Source organism: Vombatus ursinus, unplaced genomic scaffold (genome assembly GCF_900497805.2).
Source record: "Vombatus ursinus unplaced genomic scaffold, bare-nosed wombat genome assembly UNPS02014807.1, whole genome shotgun sequence".
NCBI lineage: Eukaryota > Metazoa > Chordata > Mammalia > Diprotodontia > Vombatidae > Vombatus > Vombatus ursinus.
In genome coordinates, this window is record NW_020954585.1 from 62,159,564 (window position 1) to 62,179,688 (window position 20,125).

Consider the following 20,125-nt stretch of genomic DNA (forward strand, 5'->3'; position numbering starts at 1 on the left):
CTCTCTCTCTCTCTCTCTCTCTCTCTCTCTCTCTCTCTCTCTCTCTCCATGTATATGTATATAAACACATTTTGTGGTAACAAAAGACTAGAATTAAAGTGGGTGCCCATAAATTAGGAAATGATTGACCTAATTAATAATAGCATTGTATAGTGGTTTAGGTTTGTAAAACACTTTACAAACATCTCATTCTGTCCTATTTTGTCTCAGTTATCATATGGTATATGAATCTTATGAAATATTGATACAAATGTGATTTAATATATGAGATTTAGAAAAACATGGGAAGTCTTCTGTGACTGTTAGAAAACAAAGTGAATACAACCAGGAGAACAAAATATGCGATGGCTACAAAAATGCAAATGAAAATAATGCTAAAAGCGACTAAAGCCTGACTAATTTTAAGGACCACTCCTGATTTCAGAAAACAGATGAGGAAATTTTGTCTTCCTTCTTTCAGTAGAGAAGTGGACTATAGGTGTGGAATGTTGTATGTGCTATCAGACAATAATAGTTACTGTTGATTCATTTTGTTTAAACTTTTTTCTTTGTTACCAGAGAAGGTTCAGTGGTTGAGGGGTATAATATGAATTAACTGTGCTGTAAAAACAAAAGGCCTCTAAAAAAACTTTTTTTTTTTAATAAGGCAGTTGGGGTTAAGTGACTTGCCCCGAGTCACACAGCTAGTTAAGTGCTATGTGTCTGAGGTCGGATTTGAACTCAGGTCCTCCTGACTCCAGGGCTGGTGCTCTGTCCATCTACCTGCCCAGGCCTCTAAAAAACTTTAAAATTAAAAAAACAAAAACAAAAACAAAAACAAAAAACGGGGCCTAAAACGAATTCCTCTCCTCTCTCCTCACCCTCCTATCTCCAAATACAGCATTTAATAGAAATTTGATAACAAGACCTCTAGAACTGCCACGGTATATCAATTCAATTAAAATATTTATTAAGTGCCAATAGTATGCATATACAATATATTTATACATATACAATATATATTTATTATTATATATTAATATATTATATATCATATATAATGTTATATATTAATATTATTATATATTAATATTATATATACAATATACAAATACAATAGTATGCAAAGGACTATGCTAGGCGGGAGGGACAGAAAGCCAACGAACAGAAACAAGAAATAGTCCATGCCTTCAGGGAGCTTACTTTTTATTTCTGTAGGCTCCTGAAATCCCTCCAATCAGAGGTAATTATAATTTTAAAAGGACTAATTATAGAACGGGCTAGGGAATACCATTGTTGGATGTGTCAACTCGCTCTGACCTGCAATTTCTAACTGCCCCTGTTCCTGGACAGAGACAGTTCCAAGGTTGCACTTTTGTACTTTTAATCTCTTATTGCCACTCCCTTCCTCCAGAAAGCTGTTCTGCTGACCCTCTAGGTGACCTTAGCCTTGGGCCTTTGCCTCTGTGGGCTAGAGGTAGCTAAAACCAGTACTGTGGTTTTACCCACTGTTCTATCTACCTACACACCTGCCCCTCCTGAGTGGATATAACTCTTGTTGTAATTCCCCTCTCTGGGCATCCCTGTGTGGGGTGATGCCCCACATTGTAATTCCTTCATCCTGAATAAAATGCCTCATTATTATTTACTGACTCAGTTGGTCTGAGTTTTTTATACTTGACAGATGGTAGTTTTGTTTTTTTAATTTTTGAGGCCAATCATGTATTATTCTTCTGCACATTCTCAACACACCTACCAAATAATACTTACTGTTCCTCATCTAAGACATGACATTACCCATCTCTGGGTCTATGCATAGACTGTCTGCTAAGCATGAGATACTCTCCCTTTTCACCTCTGCCTCTTAGAACACCTGGCTCCTTTCAAGGCAAAGCCCAAGGGTCATCTCCTCCAAAAGACTTTTCCTCCAGTAGAATATAAGCTCCTTGAGGTCAGGGACACTTTTTTTTTGGTCTCTGAATCCTCAGTATCTGGCACATAATTGGCACTTGACAAATGATTATTGAATTAAATTGAATTGTTGGTTATGATGTGTATATAAATGGTGCCCTAGGGGTTAAAGAGAATATTAAGGATTGCTTTTCTAGTACTTTGTTAGGCCCCTCCTGAGGGGGATGGGCTCATTCTGTAGTTCATCATGTAACTTGAGAACATCCTAAAATCCTTTTCCCCTTATCCTGAAATGTGATATAACTTCCCCTTATCCTGGACCATAAAATTCCTTGTCTCCCTCATCCTGTCATAAAATTTCCCCCATCTTCCTTATCCTGTCCTTATCTTTAACCACCATAAAACCCTAAAACTACATCATCATCCTGAACATCTCTATATAAGCTTAGCTCCCCAAATACCAGTACCTTTTACTCAGCCCCATTGCTACAGTAAAAGTCTATGTGCTTTTCACATTAATAAAGCTCCAGATGGCTAAAAGAGAATGTTTAAGTGAATTCTTTCACACTTGAACTGCTCTCCCAAATCTGACCTCAACAGTTATGCCCATTCATATGACAGCCTTCTCAGTTTTAGCGAGCTTAAATAGCCATTTTCATTGAAGGAATTAGTTCTACTTGAGAACTATTCCAGTGGCCTTGGACAAGTCTACTGGACCAAGCAGAATTTCTACTCTCTGGCTTTGTATCTAAAATGCAGATGGATGTGGTGAGGGGAGAATCTGGGGAAAGGTGGTTGAACTAGATGGTTTCTAAGGTCCTTTCTGGTTTTAACATTCTAAGATATGTGAGAGAGTCCCTAGCTTGGCTTCCTTTTCTCCTTTCCCTTTTCCTTTCCCTTTTCCTTTCCCTTTCCCTTTTCCTTTTCCTTTCCCTTTTCCTTTTCCTTTTCCTTTCCCTTTCCCTTCCCCTTCCCCTTCCCCTTCCTTTCCCTTCCCTTCACTTCCCTTCCCTTCCCTTCACTTCCCTTCCCTTCCCTTCCCTTCCCTTCCCTTCCCTTCCCTTCCCTTCCCTTCCCTTTCCTTTCTTTTCCTTTCCTTCTTTCTCTTCCCTTCCCTTCCCTCCCTTTCCCCTCCTCTTTTCCTTCCTTCCTTCTTCATTATATTCTCATTAGGAGGTCAGACTACTGTCCCAAAAGAATCACAACTCACTGGCATAATTCTCTGAAGTTCAGCCAACCAGGCCGACTACTGCCAGAGACAAGCACTTTTGTCTGGAGGGAAGGGCAGTCAGCACTAATGGTGTCCACCTGAGGTGCTAAGGAGTCATTGGTAATGATGGCTTTGGCACCAGATGCCTGCAGTCGGTACTGGATATCCTTTACAGTTAGCTGAGATATTCCAGGGATGATGACAACCCCTGAAAAAAAAAGGAAGAAGACAATGATAATTTAGGGAATTAATCATTTTAATCCATAGAGAAACAAATGAGCATCATGGTGTAGTTTGGACAGCATTGGGTTTGAAGTCAGAACACTAGTCTAAATCCCAATTCTGCAATTTATTGAGTGATAATGGTCAAGTTACTTCTCTTTTTCTAAGGCCTAGTTTCCTCTTCTATAAAATGAAACAAATTTCTTTTTTTAGCTCTAATTCCTATGTTCCTAAATGCCTGTAGATATTTAGAAGCCATTCTGTTTTTTTTTCCCCAATCCAGATCAACACTTTGAGATCAAACTTCAGTAGGAACTTATATTTTCATTTGAGGCAGCTGAGTAGCATGGTAGATAGAATACCTGACCTGAAAGTCAGAAAGATCTGAGTCCAAATCCAGTTTCAGATACTCACTAGCTATATGATCTTGGGCAAATTAGATAACCTCTGCTTGTCCCAGTTCCCTCATTTATAAAATGGAGATAAAGATACCACTTACCTGCCCCCCCCCATTGTGAGGATCAAATGGGATAATAGTCGTAAGGTGCTTATAGCACAGTGCCTGGTATACAATAATTACTATATAAATGTTAATTATTATTATATCCTTGGAGCAGCTAGACGGCACAGTAGATAGAGGTCCAGGCCTGGAGTCAGGAAGACTCATCTTCATGAGTTCAAATCTGGCCTCAGACACTTACTAACTATGTGACCCTGGGCAAGTCAGTTGACCTTGTTTGTCTCAGTTCTTCATCTGTAAAATGAGCTGGAGAAGGAAAGAGCAAACCACTCTAAAATCTCTGCCAAGAAAACCCCAAACAGGGTCATGAAGAGTCAGACAGGACTGAACAACAACAACAACAATTTTATTCTTATTTTCCTATTTCCAATAATGTTGAGTACTAGGAATGCCATGACAGCAGCAACCTTCCATCAATATTCCCACCTTTCCTAGAAAATGGCTTTGTTCAGAGTAGGTGAGTCAGTTGGCAACACTCTCCTACTAAACTTAAAACACAGATTCAAGATTTCATTAATGTGCATATTTTCCTGATGCAAATCTTAGCTCTAATCCACCCTCCACACAGCTGGCAAAGCACAGGTCTGGCCATGTCACTGTCTACTCAATAAGCTTTCAGTGTCTTCCTATTAATTCTAGGAACAAAAAGCAAACTCCTCTGTTTTGATATCTGAAACCATTAACAGCCTGATTTCATCTTTTCTTTCCAGCCTTATTATTCATCTCATCTTTTGATACACAAAATATTTTGATACATTTGACTCACCATCCAAACTGGCCTGTATACTGTTCATTATAAACAGGACTCCATCTTTAATCCCTGTGTATTTGCACTGGCTGAAATGCAGTCTCTCCTGACCTCTGCCTCAAATCACTCGCTTCCTTCAAAGTTCACATCAAGTGCCACTTTCTATAAAAATGTTTACTTGATCTCCCTAGGTGTTAGTGCCATTCCACTTTCAGTGGTGCTATTGCTTGGGAAGATCAGGAAAGAATTTATATAGAAGATGGCACCTGAGCTATTTAATATACAGGGTGACTTTTGGGACATAGTCTCTCTATACACACATATATGTATGTATATATATATATATATATATATGTATACACACATATGTATACTATTCACACATTTTATTGTTGTTGTTCAGTTGTGTCCTTTTTTTGTGACCCCATTTGGGGTTTTCTTGGCAAAGATACTGGAACAGTTTGCCATTTACTTCTCCAGCTCATTTTACAGATGAGGAAACTGAGGCAAATAAGATTAAATGATTTACCAGGGTCACATAGCTAGTAAATGCTAGATTTGAACTCAGGAAGATGAGTCTTCCTGACTCTAACCATTATACCACCTAGCTGCTCACTACTACACACACACACAGACACACACACACACACAGACACACACACACATATGGTCTTTGTATTAATATTTTTTATTCATGGATACATATATTCATATATATACAAACGCATATACACATATAAATATGTGGGCATACACACATACATATACATACATATGTAGACATATACAGACATATCTACATATATACATGCACACATACCTATTTATACATATATTCATATGTGTGTGTATATCTATATCTACCTTTCTATCTATCTATCATCTACACCAGCTAGACTGTAAACTCCTCATGGATTAGGCTTTTGTTTTTTGTCTTTGGATAGAAAACGACTAGCACAGTGGCTGGCACATAACAGATGCTTAATAAATGCTTTTTGATTGATGGATCAATTGATTTCAACCCAGCCATACCTTCTACTTTATACATGGTCCTTAGGAGCTGTTATAGCTAAAACAAATAAATAAATAAACCAACCAACCAACAAACAAGCAAATAAATAGATAGATAGATAGATAGATAGATAAATAAATAAGTTAAGCACCCAGAGAACTCTCTGAACTAAAACTGTTTTTGTTTGTTTGTTTGTTTTTTCAGTTAGGCTGGTTTTTGGAGGACACCTATACCCAGGCCTATTGTACCTGAAACTTTTCTATTTTGATAGGACTTGCAAGAACTCATGGTGGGCTGTCAAAGTCTTTGCAAACTATCTTGGTCCTAAATTAGGATCTGTGCCCAGATCAGATGTGATAACAATGGAATCTAAGAAAGTCCCAGATTTCTAGGATTTGAGGGTATCAGCCTGGTGAACTAGTTATTATGGAGGATATAGATAAACTTGTGCACTGTGAGTTTGGGAGGAACATCTACTCCACAGAAAAGGAACCAAAGAAACTGAGCTACAAGTTTGCATAGAGATCCTGAGGTTGTATTTTATTCTCCTTACTGTCAGCAACAGGAAGAACCTGACTGATCCCATCTTGAAGGAGGCTGACACTACCTTAGAGATTTCCTGCCAGTGCAGGATAATATAAGATATTATTCTGATAAAGATTAACTACAGAGAAAATATTATTCCACTGGAACAAACCGGATTTTGACAATTTCTGAGACCCCAAAGTAAACACATATTCCCTATTTCCAGTTCGTTGCAGAATACTATATATATACTCTAAGCAAAGGTAAAAAGCTATAAAAACTCAATCCATACTTCTAGCTGAAGCCACTGATAGTCTAAGTGGTCTTCCTTAACACACTAACACATTTCTTTTACTTTTAGTCTGGCTACTTCCTTTAAGTCCTGCAGATTTCATAGTGGGTGAGATCCTCTTTAAACTCTCATGGAATCCAGGATGCAAAACTCCTATGACAATATGGTTCAGCAGTGGGATGACTAGGAATTCCCAGAAATTCATAGAATTTTCCTAAAATTTCCTAGAAAATTCCTAGAAATTCCCTAGAAATTTCCCTAGAAATCCCTGGAAATTCCCAGAAAAATGGCTTTGATTACCACAACCCAAGACAGCGAGTATGTGTACAAGATAAGATTTTTACCCAAGGGTGATTACTGTGGTTACTGGTTTACTCTATGACTTCAAAGGGATTATAAGACTTATTTTCCCTTTAATTTTGTCTGTGAGAATGCCAAACTGAAATCGTGATTGACTCTTAGTAAAATACTGCTCTATCTCCTTGTATCTCTTTTGACAATGCATAAGGAAATTTTCACTAGAAACATATGTCTCTTTTGAGAATCTGAGTCTTTGCCATTCTTTGAATTAGACAAGGATTTTATGCACATATGTATGAAACATCCATGTCATGTATATATTTCTTCTGTCTTATGGAGGAAGAAATATGTGATTCCCACCCTCCCTCCCCACCCCCACCCCAACCCTATTTTGCAAAAAATTTGCCATTGTTATCTTCCTTGCCCAGGGAAATAGTAAGCCTCTTGAAGATTTGGCCAGAATATCCATAGAAGTGTTAGTAACTTTGTCAAAAACAGAGACAATTGGCCTCAAGATTCCTTTATAAGCAGTAGATAAGTCAGATCTAACTTAGCACTAGTCTTGGCTCTGTCAATTTCCTGTTCTGCAAAATGTGAGCAGTATAACTTAATCTTCCTTGCACAGATACTGGATTTGTTGAAAATTAAGGGGTTGATCCACTTTAGCTACTTTGTTCAAGCCTTCAGAGATTCTGGCTGCAGAGTGTTCTCTCTCACTCATCTCTGAAAGTATAATCTACCATAAACCAATTTTTTTTTCTGTCTCCATCTTGAAACTTTTCTTCCCCTCTCAAATCATATCATTGTTGAGAAAGTGATCAAGTTACTTGTTTGACTATCTGCTGTGGAGATAGAATGGTAATTTTGGCCATTTGGTGAGATCTATGTCAAGAGAATTTTTCTAGAACACTGTGAGAGATTTCAGTGTCCTTTGGGTTAAAAATATATTCATGTTGTATACTTCAGGTGGCACACACAAAAGGAACCAATTAGTATGTGTGGAATGATTAATTTTAAACTGCCAACTCAGATGAACCAACTATATCATTAAATGTTAGCCAGTTCTATGTTAGTAGAAACTTCTACTTATAAAGTAGAAGGTATGACTGTTGAAATTAATTGATCATCAATCAAAAATCAAGCCAGATAAATGGTTGCAGATCACTGTTGAGAGAACTGGAGCCATTGAAATCATACTTTTTTAATTCCTGAATTGAAGGAGGAAAACTCTACATTGGGAGAGAATAAAGATAGCAAACCCAGACATATATCTGTCTGTCTGTCTTTCTGTCTCTATCTATCTATCTATCTATCTATCTATCTATCTATCTATCTACCTATCTATCATCTGTCTCTTGCTCTATCTATCCATTCATTCATCCACCCAAGTGATGGTAGGAGGAGCAGTGGGTAGAACACGGTGCTTAGAGTCAGGAAAATCTGAATTCAAATCCAACCTCAGACATGTACTAGCTGTGTGACCCTGGACAAGTCACTTAACCTCAGGCTATTTTAGTTCCCTGAACTGTAAAAGTGGGGATAATAATAACACCTCCCTAAAATAGTTTTTTGTGAGGATTGTGACAAAAAATGTTTGAGGATACCTTGGTAAGTACTACTGTCAATCAATCTGATGCAGAGATAAGGAAAAACTGCAATTTATTACACTCAGAACATAGGCATCGCTAAACAAAAATCAGTGAATTTAGGCCATAACTTGCAGCAATCTCATACAGGAGAAGCAGGATGGGTGCAATGGACTTTCAAAGAGCAAAATAAGAGAAGATAGTGATTTACAGATCAAAGTACAGATGGCAGAAATAGAAGATCTATAGCAGGTAAAATAGGAAATTTAGCTGGTTAACGCTGGAGCTGTAGCAGATATCTCAAACTTGAATTTGTAGACATGTAGATCAGGAGTTCCTGATCTACATGTCTACAAATTCAATGGTTAACACCTGGTTAACACCAGGGCTGTAATTGGACTCAGTTTGGTTTTGCACACTCTATCTAGTTATGACTTGCTCATCTTAAGTAAATGGCAGTAAAAAAAGTTAAGCCAGAAATTTTTATGACAGATCAAATGAGATATTTGTTAAACACTTAGCACAGTGCTTGACATATAGTAGGCACTTAATAAATGCTGGTTTCCTTCCTTCATTTCCTTTTATCTTTACATCTCTCTATCATTTTATCTTGTCTGTCTATTGATCTATATATTTTCACCCAGAAATCTGGACTATCTTATCTTTTATTTTATCTTATCCTTTCCTATGTCTTTATATCTACTTTACTCAAACTTATGATTATTCATGTAATGTTGAAGATGAAACAGACCTCAGAGCTCATCTAGTCCAGTTCCTACCTTTCACATGTGCAGGAACTAAAGCCCAGATAGGTTAAATTACTTGTCGAAGGCAAACAGCAATTTCATGGCAGGGCCAGGGGTAGAACTCCTGCAATCCCACTTTTCCATTATAATTTTTTATAGTGGAATTTTTGACTGAATAGTGTGATTATTCATTCCATTTCTTATTGTTTAGTTTCTTCATTTTGTTATGAACACTGGAAATGAAGTCAAGAAACCTAATCCAGGCTTTTCTATTTGCCTGCTATGTGACTTTGGGAAAATCATATTGCCTCTCCAAGCCCCAGTTTCCTTATTAGCAAAATAGGAGTAAGAATGTCCATCCTATCCACCTGAATGACATTGTGAGGACTTATTGAGATAAGGCATATATATTCACTTAGAAAAGCACACAGAGACATACCAACTTCTTTAAGTTAACAGGTAAGGGCTGAATCTTCTGACTTGTTAATAACCAGTGTACATGGCTGTTTGAAGTACTTTTAGTGCCTAGGAAGCTATGGACTACAGTAGGGACAGGGGAATGAGGAGGGAGCTAGATCAAAGGTCATATTGGGAGAAAGGGAATTGATTACTACTGAAAAGTCTAGTGAATATTAGTGTGGGTGATGACCCCAATAATAGCCTCCCCGCCTTCCTAAAAGAAGAAGCCTAGGGGAAGCTCAAAACCTTGAGTCAGAGAAAAATGAGTAGTAATGGTCCAAAGTCCTTTTCAAACTGTGAAAAGTTTGAGTACCAACTAGCCTCCAAGTGACCAAGAATCTTCTCTCTGTGCACCTGCACCCTCATCTCACATGAATAAGTGCTGATCCCCAGGTCCAGGCTCCTCATTCCCTCCCCCTAATAATTGGTCCTGCTAGACCTAGATAAGAACCCTATAATAATCTACCAAGTTTTACTGCTTTTTAGTGAGGTTTCCCCACTTAATCTAGGGCCCTAATAAGGTGCCCAACTCCATCCAGGACCCCAGTAGGCTGCCCCAACTCTTCTCTGACTGCTCCTTCATTTTGTTAATATCTCCATTCAATAAAGTCAGCTTTCTTTACTGTCTTGTTGTGAGTTCTCTATTTCCTTGTACTAGACTTCTGATATTCCTGAACTCTCCCAAGTCTATAGTAACATGGCACCACTGCATGGTCAATATGCTGATTTATTTTTCTTCACCTTATTTATTGTTACAAGGACAGGTTCTTTTGGGGGAGGGAGAATCATTGGGAAGAGGTAATGAAATGAAAAAAAGAAAAGAACATCAACCTCAAGAAAATTAATATGTATATATGCATACGTGTGTGTGTTTGCACGCATGCATGCACACGCACGCATGTATGTGCTTATCAGATTGGGAAGAAGAGGATTACTAGTGGAAGCATATTGAATATCAGTACGAGTAATGATCCCAATAGTAACTTCTCCACCTTCCTGAAAGAACCCCAGGGAAAGCTCAAAGCCCACTGTGTCAGAGTAAGACTTTATTCTGCTATTTATCAATATCAATACTATATACATACTACATATATTTATATGTATATATAATATATGTGAGAGATGATCTCTCAGAAGTGAAGCCTCCTCAAAGGGTTAATAGTTTTAGTTAATAGTTCTCACAAAGGGCAGCAATTAGGAGATCAGTGGTCATTTGGAGAGAGATAAGGTCAGAAGCCAGATAGTAAGAAGAGTGGGAGGAGAGAAATTGGAGGCACCTGTTGTGGATGGCCTTCTCAAGGAATTCAGTTGTGTTGTTGAAACACACCCCCTTCTGACCTTGTCAACCCCCCCCACCCTGTTTTTAAGCACGTAGATAGCCCTACCCCCAACCTAAACTGTTTACCCTTGCAAGACTTCCAGCCTTTTCTTGTCTCTGGGCAAACTTGTGTAACCACCTTTGTTCTCTGTTGCTGGGGAAGATTTCCAGGAATAGATTGTGCTCCCTGAAGCCTAGCCAATGGGATAAGGGGAAGGGGGTTAGGGAGGAGGAACTCGAGTTAGGGTGTAAATAAGCCTTGCTTTCAGTAACCAACTTGTACTCGTACTCCCTGGCCAGCACCATTAGGGCGACCAGGGGTGGTACCCTTTCTCATGAGAAAGCAATAAACTCCTTTCGGCTTTCAAGGTATCTAAGTCTTTACTTTGAATTTGAGTAGTGGTCTCTGTCCCACACAATATATGTATAAATACTTTCTCATTCTCTAGAAAGTCTCAGTAACTGCTCAGGATAGGGGAGTGAGTGCAACAAACTACTTCTCCCACTCTGATCTAACACATTCTACTTTTTCTCCCCTAACTTCCCACCTTTTGCTATACCTAGAGTTAACTAGTTTTCCAGTCTGCCACAAGTCAAAGGGAACCATTCACTGACCTGTTCTCATACAAGCCACAGTCACCAACCAACATTCAGGGATCCTGGGGAGAATCGCCAGCAATCGATCCCCTGGCCGCAGGTTGCACACTCTGGACAAAACATTGGCTGTCTTCCTGGATTGGATCCCCAGCTCTTCATAATTCCATTTTACCTCAGCTCCCTGACCATCAACCCACCAGAAAGCAGGATTTGGGGACTTTTTTCCAGCCTGGGCAATGACAAGGGATGAAAAGATAACAGTATCTATTAGCCAAAGGTAACCTTCTATCTTGTGGTATCAGGTTTTAGTTGGGAGCCCTAGGTAAAACTTTACCAAGGGGGATTGGGCATCTAGCATCCAGCATCTAGCCTCTAGGCATCTAGCCCTTAGAAATGCCCTCATAATGCACCATAGGTTTGAGGAGTTGCTTCATGGGGCCCCAGACACTATAGGAGTTGCTTGGATGATCATTATGCTTCTGCCTAAGTTTTATCTCTTTTCTGTGGACTTTCCTCCTCTTCCCACCAGAAGATAAGTGGACTACATGGGAAATTGACCACATCCTAAGGCCCAACTATGACATCAGCAAGGAATTTTGTGACTTGTTGGAGTACAAAGAGCTGTCTTCCTCTGGTCCCTTATATATATAAACCAAAATTGTGTGTGTGGGAAATTATTCCTCTTCCTTTTCCTTTCCCATCCAACTCAACATTAAGTAAATAAAATTAATCAGACTTCTAGTCTCTTACTAATCAGCTATCAGACTGATCTTCCTAAAGCACAGATTTGATCATGTCACTCCCTGACCCAGTGAACTCCAGTGACTCCTTATTTCCTCCAGAATAAAATATAAAACCCTCTGTTTAGCATTCAAAGCCCTCCTCCCCCCACATCTTTCCAGCCTTCTTTCACTTTAATTTCCTCTCCTCCCTCCCCCATAATCTGTGATCTGGCTATGCTTGCCTCCTTGTTTTGTTTTTGTTTTTTGTTTGTTTGTTTTTTTGCTTTTTAGTGAGACAATCAGGGTTAAGTGACTTGTCCAGGGTCACATAGCTAGCAAGTGTCGTGTGTCTGAGGCTGGTTTTTTTTCCCCCTCCTTGTTGTTCTAACGAGACTCTCCATCTCCTGAATCCAAACATTTTCACTGGAATTCTCTTCCCCTTCATATCTATCTGGCTTCCCTGATTCCTTCCAGCTAAAATTTTACCTTCTACAGGAAGCCTTTCCCAATTCCCTTTAATTCCAGTGCCTTCTCTTCGTTAATCATTGCCAATTTATCTTGTCTGTAGCTTTATTGCTACATAGTTGTTTGCATGTTGTCTTCCCCTTTGGGCTATGATCTTTTTGAGGGCAGGGGCTGTGCTTTGGTTTTGTTTCCCTAGTACTTACCACTATGTAGATGCTTAATACATTCTTGATGACTTGATCCTATTAATTTTATTTTCACTCCCCACAGCAGCATATAGTATGATGGATAGAATATACGGGAGGTGTTTATGATCCTAAGAGGTGTTGTGATTCAGTGGAAAGACTGTTGGATTTGAGTTGGAAGTCTTGGGTTTGAATCATGGCTCCATTGCTAACTACCAATGTGATTGTGGGCAAATTACTTAGCCTGTTTGGGCTTTATGTTCTTCTTCTATAAAATGAAGGGGTTGGACTAGCAAGCCTCTAAGGACCCTTCTAGCTCTCAATCTATGACTCATGGGCTCCAAATTATGCCCTCAAAGGAGCTTGAAGAAGGAAGGGCGTGGTCATCATGAAGAAGAGAGAAGATGCATGTAACTGAAGGGAGGAGAGAGAGGGTCCAAGGCCAGGGTGGGTTTGGGCCCTTTGGAAGTAATGTATCATACATATTCGACCCTCCCACAGGAATTAAGAGGATTCAGCAATGATGAAAACTGGCGGTTATTCCACTGCTTAAGAAAACTGCTTTTGCCTGAAATTCTCTTTATCGTACCATTGAACCTCACTGTCAGAGAAGAAAGGGCCAGCGTTCTCTGATGAGTCTTGTCCAAAGGACAAATTGACATTGCCAGTGCATAAACCTTGAACACTGTCTAAGTAGGATCTATGATTTTAATGCCTTGAGGGTCAAGGACAACTTCCTTTTCTGGCCCCTTCTATATCTGAACAGCTCAAGGTGGCAAAAGAAAGCAATCTTCTCAGGACAGTGGCCTGTTGTCTTCCCTCTGCCTTAGGGCTCAGGGTCTATGGCAAACGCTGTTAGGGTAATGTCTGTCAAAATCCCCCCAACTTCACCTTTTCCATCTGACTCCACATGTCTAGCACATCACTGGCAAAATTAAAATACTCTGGCATTGGCTGCTTTCCTAGGTAAATGGCTTCAAAGTCGGCGAAGGTCTTCTGAGGGCTGGGCAGCCCTGTGCTCACATAACGGAGAGGCCTACAGAAGGCTTGGGAGCTCCACAGTGGCTGAAGGAGCAGGTGAGCTAACCTCAGCTTCATAGTTCCACAGACTTATTTCAATAGGTAGCAGGGTAAACACAGGATCTTTGTACCTAATGTCAACAAAAGGAAGCAAAGTTAAGTCATTACAGGTAGGGGGTGTAGTGGATAAAGCACTGGGCTTGGAGTGAGAAAGATCTGAGTTCAAATGTTTTCTTTCACTTCTTAGATGTGTGACTCTGGGCAAGTCACTAAAACCAACAGCCTCAGTTTCTTCATCTATAAAATGAGGATAATAACATCTACCTTGAAGAGTTGTGAGAATCAAATGAGTATTTTGCAAACCTTAAAGCACTAATATAAATGCTAGCTTTTATGAGCATCAAGCTTATCTTTCTTGTTGAGTAATGATACTTCTCTTATGGTGACTGGTAATTGTATCTGCCTATGTAACATATTTATTTATAAGCATTGTTCAGGACTTAGGGTTAATAGTTATTGAGTGTATGTAGGGTGGGGACAGGGCTTACCAAAAATGAGCTTTGCTAATGTGATTGGCACATATCTACTAAAATTGTAGCCCTAGAAAGTTGGTTGAATAGGCCAGGAAGTATATTAACTTTAAATTAGAACTTAGGGAAACTTGGGGAGCTGTGGAAGAGGGTGTAGGTGGCATTGAATGCAAGTAATGGGAATTTTCTCTGGCACTTTCCTACAATTCTGTGGTTGTAGAAATTAAGTGGCAGAGGATTCCATTACACTGATACCACTGGGCATTTGGTGCAGGCGGTGGGGGGGGGGCAGTGTGGAGACCAGCAGCAAGGGAGAGAGCGAGTATATTTTTAATCCACTATCATAATTTGATAATTTTTTTCTCTCCTCAAGTCACTTTTGCCACTTCTTGTCCTTCTACCTCACTAGTGGACCTTGACACATATCTCACTTAAAAAATGAGTCTATCTCTGGCAAACTCCCTTTTCTCCTCAATTCTACACTCTCCATAATCTCAACAGCATCCCTCATTCTATCCTCTTTTACTCTCTTCTTGAAGAGGCAGCCCTTCTCCTTGTAAACACTAACCCCTTTGCTTTTGCCATTGGTTCCATTCCCTCCCATCTATTCTGGCAGACTACACCTTCAATCATCCCCTATCTTTTCCTAATTTTCTATCTTACCTTATTCTCCTGTCTCTTCTATACTACTTATAAAACACCTAGCTCTCTCATTCTTAAGAGAAAACTTCACTAAACTCTTCTATCACCTCAAGCTATTGTCCCATGTCTTCTCATTCACAGCCAAACTTTTAGAAAAAAGCTATCTATATTCTTTGCCTCTGTCTTTTTTTTTCATTTCACATTCACTTTTTGACCCCTTGCAAACTGACTTCCAACATCATTGTTTTAACTAAAACTAAAACCTCTCCAAGCTTACCAGTGATCTATTAACGACCAAATCTGATGGTCTTTTCTCAATCTTTATCCCCCTTGACCTCTCTACAGTATTTAACACTATTGACTGTGGTACCCGGAACTGAACACAATATTCCAGATGAGGTCTGACAAGGGCAGTGTACAATGTAACTATCACCTCCCTATTTCTGAAAGCTATACTCCTCTTAATGCAGACCAAGATCACATTAATTTTTTTTGGCTGCCACATCATACCACTGGATTCATATCCCTCATGCTTATTATTTGTTGATTAGGAAAATGCATTTGGTTTGTAGAACTGAATGCTCACTTAAAGTCCTATCTGTACATCAAAATCATTCATGATTCCTTGTAAGATAAAACAACAGAAATAACCCAGTTCAATGACCCTCTGGTCATAAATTAGAAAAGACATAAACCAGAGAGATATATGCTTGCCAAAGTTATTTGCCACTGTGATTAAAGAAGTCCAGCACAGATTCAAACTTAAAGAGGGATTCTCTGTGCACAGTGAGGTCCTTCAGATGATCCTACTGTGTTTATGTTCTGGTTGCACCAATTCCTAGAATATTGCAGAGCCTTCTGGAAGAGAGGTAAGCACTCAAAAGCACTCTTAAGAGGTTGATCTGACCATTGGCAATCCACACAGGTAGGACCAAGTGGATCTGCTGCCTAGATGATGACATGTATTTTGATGGAAAACCTCTAGAGCTTGTTGGTCAAGCTCTAGAGGTTTTCCATCAAAATATATGTCTGTACAATATATCTAGGAAAGTCAATACAAATAGACAATGAGTCAGGCCAGAACAAAAGAGTATGAGGAAAGCAGGGAATACCTTGAAGAAACTACAAAATTCTGAGATACCCCTACAAACAAAGGGCCATCTTTTAAATATCAACATTCTATCAGAGTTTCCATATAGCTGCAAGTCATGGAACACAACAATCTCTGAATATTGAAAATGTTCATCACATAGAGGACAATGGAGAGGCATATAGGCAGTTGTGAGCTAATGGCAATATATAGTCAGTGAGAGACTTTGAGTAAAAAAATGAATAAAAGATGTGATTTAACAAATGTATGATTAGAAGAGACGATGAGCTGGTTATGTAGTAAGCGTAAAGGATAAAGGATGGATATCCTGAGTCCTTTAATTGTATCCTGAAGAGATACAAGTATAATCAGGAGAAAGTGAGGATGGATTCTAATATGTTGGGTAGTAGATTGAAGAGAAGATACGGAGAAGAGCTGCATGTGATGTGTAGACATGGATGGGTCTGCTGCTAAAGTTAGTAATTTTAAGTAGTTTTTTAGTTGATTCTCTAGGGTTTTCTAAGTATACCATCATATCATCTTCAAAGAGTGATAGTTTTGTTTCCTCCTTGCCTGTTCTAATTCTTTTAATTTCTTTTTCTTCTCTTATTGCTATAATTAACATTTCTAGTGCAATATTAAACAATTAGGCTGATAATGGGCATTCTTATTTCACACTTGATTGTATTGGGAAGGTTTCTAACTTATCCTCATTATAGATAATGTTTGCTGATGGTTTTAGTTTAGATATTACTAGTGTTTTTTAATAGGAATGGGTGCCATATTGTGTCAATGGCTTTTTCTGCATCTATTGAGATAATCATATGATTTCTGTTGGCTTTGTTATTGATATGGTCAATTATGCTAATAGTTTTCCTAATATTGAACCAGCCCTGCATTCCTGGTATAAATCCTACCTGGTCCTTGTATAATCCTTGTGATATTTTGCTATAATCTCTTTGCTAATATTTTATTTAAATTTTTTTGCATCAATATTCATTAGGGAAATTGGTCTATAATTTTCTTTCTCTGTTTTGGGTCTTCCTGGTTTAGGTATCAGCACTATATTTGTGTCATGAAAGGAATTTGGTAGGACTCCTTCTTCACCTATTTTTCCAAATAGTATTGAGATTAATTGTTCTTTAAATGTTTGGTAGAATTTGCTTGTGAATCCATCTGGTCCTGGGGAGTTTTTCTTAGTTTTTCTTAGTTCATTGATGGCTTGTTCAATTTCTTTTTCTAAGATTGAGTTATTTAAGTATTTTATTTCTTCTTTTGTTAACCTGGATAATTTTTTTTGGTAGATATTCATCCATTTCATTTAGATTGTCAAATTTATTGGCATGTAATTGGGTAAGATAGCTCCTAACAATTGCTTTGATTTTCTCTTCATTTAGTGAATTCACCCCTTTCATTTATGCTACTAGTGGATTGGTTTTCTTCTTTCCTTTTTTAGATCAAATTAACTATTGGTTTATCTATTTTATTGTTTTTTTCCATAAAACCAGCTTCTAGTATTATTTATTAGTTCAATGATTTTTTTACTTTCAGTTTTATTAATCTCTCCTTTGATTTTCAGGATTCCCAATTTGGTATTTAATTGGAGATTTTTAATTTGTTCTTTTTCTAGTTTTTTTTTAGTTGCATACCCAATTCATTGATCTGCTTTTTCTCTGTTTTATTGATGTAAGCAATTAGATATATAATTTTTTCCCTAAGTATTGCTTTGGCTACATCCCATAAATATTGGCATGTTGTTTCATTGTTAACATTTTATTTAATTAAATCATTGATTGTTTCTATGATTTGTTCTTTGGCCCACTTATTTTTTTAGGCTTAGATTATTTAGTTTCCAATTAAATTTTAATCTCTTTTTTCATTGTCCATTATTGAACGTAATTTTTATCACATTATGATCTGAAAAGGCTGTGTTTACTATTTTTGCTTTTCTGCATTTGGTTGTGAGGTTTTTAAGTCCTAATACATGGTCAATTTTTGTGTAGGTGCCATGTACTGCTGAGAAAAAGGTATATTCCTTTCTATTCCCATTCTGTTTTCTCCAGAGATCTATCATATCTAACTTTTCCAGAATTTTATTCACCATTTTAACTTCTTTTTCGTTAATTTTTTTTGTGAAATTTATCTAGTTCTGAGAAGGGAAAGTTGAGGTCCCCCCCCAGTATAGTTTTATTATCTATTTCCTCCTGTAACTCATTCTACTTCTTCAAAAATTTAGGTGCTATACCATTTGGTGTATATATGTTTAATCTTATTGACTTCATTGTCTATGGTACTTTTCAGCAAGATATATAGTTTCTTTCCTTATCTCTTTTAATAAGATCTATTTTTGCTTTTGCTTTGTCAGAGATCATGATTGCTACCCCTGCTTCTTTGCTTCAGTCAAAGCATAATAAATTCCGCTCCAGTCCCTCACTTTTACCCTGTGTGTATCTCTCTGCTTCAAATGTATTTATTGTGAGCAACATATTGTAGGATTCTGGTTTTTAATCCATTCTTCTACCCACTTCCATTTTATGGGTGAGTTCATTTAATTCACATTTATAGTTATGATAACTATGTATTTCCTTCCATGCTATTTTTTCTTTGTTTATCCCCCTTCTTTTCCTTACCTGCTACCCTTTCCCTCCTGATAAGTGTTTTACTTTTGATCACTGCCTTCCCCAATCTACCTTCCCTTTTATCATTCCCCTTCTATTATCTATTAATAGAAGGAAGACCCTCTTTTACGATCCCTGTCCCTTTTTACTTCTTATAGGGTAAGATGGATTTCTGTATCCAGCTGAGTGCGTATATTATTCCCTCTTTCAGCCAATTTTGATGAGAGTAAGGTTTAAGCTTTAACCACCATCTCCCCATGTTCCCTTCCATTATAATAGCTCCTTCATGCTTCTTTTATATGGGCTAATTTACCCCATTCAGTCTTCTCCCTCTTTCTTCTTCCAGTGCAATTTTCTTTCTCATCCCTTTATTTATTTATTTATTTATTTTTGGGTATCATCTCATTAAAGTCACCTTATATCCACACCAGTTTCATATATATATATTCTTTCTAATTGCTCACATAGTAATAAAGTTCATAAGAGTTACAAATATTATCTTGCCATATAGAAATATATAGATTACCCTTATTAAATTTCTTATATTTTCCTCTTTCTAGTTTCCTTCTTTCTTTCTTTCTTTCTTTTTTACCTTTTTGTGTTTCCCTTGAGTCTTGTATTTGGAAGTCAAATTTTTTAGTCCACTCTGGTCTTTTAATTAGGAATGCTTGAAAGTTCTCCATTTCATTAAATTGGCATTTTTTCCTCTGAAAGATTATATTCAGTTTTGTTGGGTAGGTGATTGTTGGCTGTAATTCTAACTCCTTTACCTTCAGTTATTTCATTTTCCAAGCTCTCCAGTTCTTTAATGTGGAAACTGTCAAATCCTGTTTAATCCTGACTGTAGCTCCAAGATATTTGAATTACTTCTTTTTGTCTACTTACAGTACTTTTTCCTTGATCTGTGAGCTCTGGAATTTGGTTATGATGTTCCTGGAAGTTTTTATTTTAGGATCTCTTTCAGGTGGTGATTGGTGGATTCTTTCAATTTTCAGTTTGCCTTCCGGTTCTAATATATCAGGGAAGTTTTCTTTGATAATTTCTTGAAAGATGTTGTCTAAGTTTTTTTTTTTGATCATGGCTTTCAGATAGTTCAATAATTCTTATATTATCTCTCCTGAATCTGTTTTCTAGGTCAGTTGTTTTTCCAATGAGAAATTTGACATTTTCTTCTATTTTTTACTTGTTTTATTTTGTTTTTATTGTATCCTGATGTCTCATAGAGTCATTAGCTTCTACTTGCTCAGTTCTAATTTTTAAGGAATTATTTTCTTCAGTGAGCTTTTGTGTACTTCCTTTTCTATTTGACCAATTCTATTTTTTAAGGAGTTATTTTCCTCAGTAAATTTTTGTATATCTTTTCCCATGCTATAGACTCTTTTTTTCATGATTCTTTTGCATTACTCTCATTTCTTTTCCTAGTTTTTC

General features: G+C 37.7%; 1 protein-coding gene across 4 annotated transcripts in view; it reads right to left on the reverse strand.

Moving 5' to 3' along the window:
- Nucleotides 1–20,125, reverse strand: part of LOC114052384 (acyl-coenzyme A synthetase ACSM5, mitochondrial-like) — a 66,364-nt gene that overhangs the window by 20,362 nt on the left and 25,877 nt on the right. For all 4 annotated transcript variants that reach the window (XM_027874963.1, XM_027874962.1, XM_027874959.1 and 1 more), the window contains 3 exons: nucleotides 13,689–13,948; nucleotides 11,444–11,654; nucleotides 3,101–3,308 (listed from right to left, as the gene is read on the reverse strand). In XM_027874963.1, coding sequence (XP_027730764.1) covers nucleotides 3,101–3,308; nucleotides 11,444–11,654; nucleotides 13,689–13,895 — 626 coding nt within the window. In that variant the 5' untranslated portion in view covers nucleotides 13,896–13,948. The remainder of the gene's footprint in view (nucleotides 1–3,100; nucleotides 3,309–11,443; nucleotides 11,655–13,688; nucleotides 13,949–20,125) is intronic.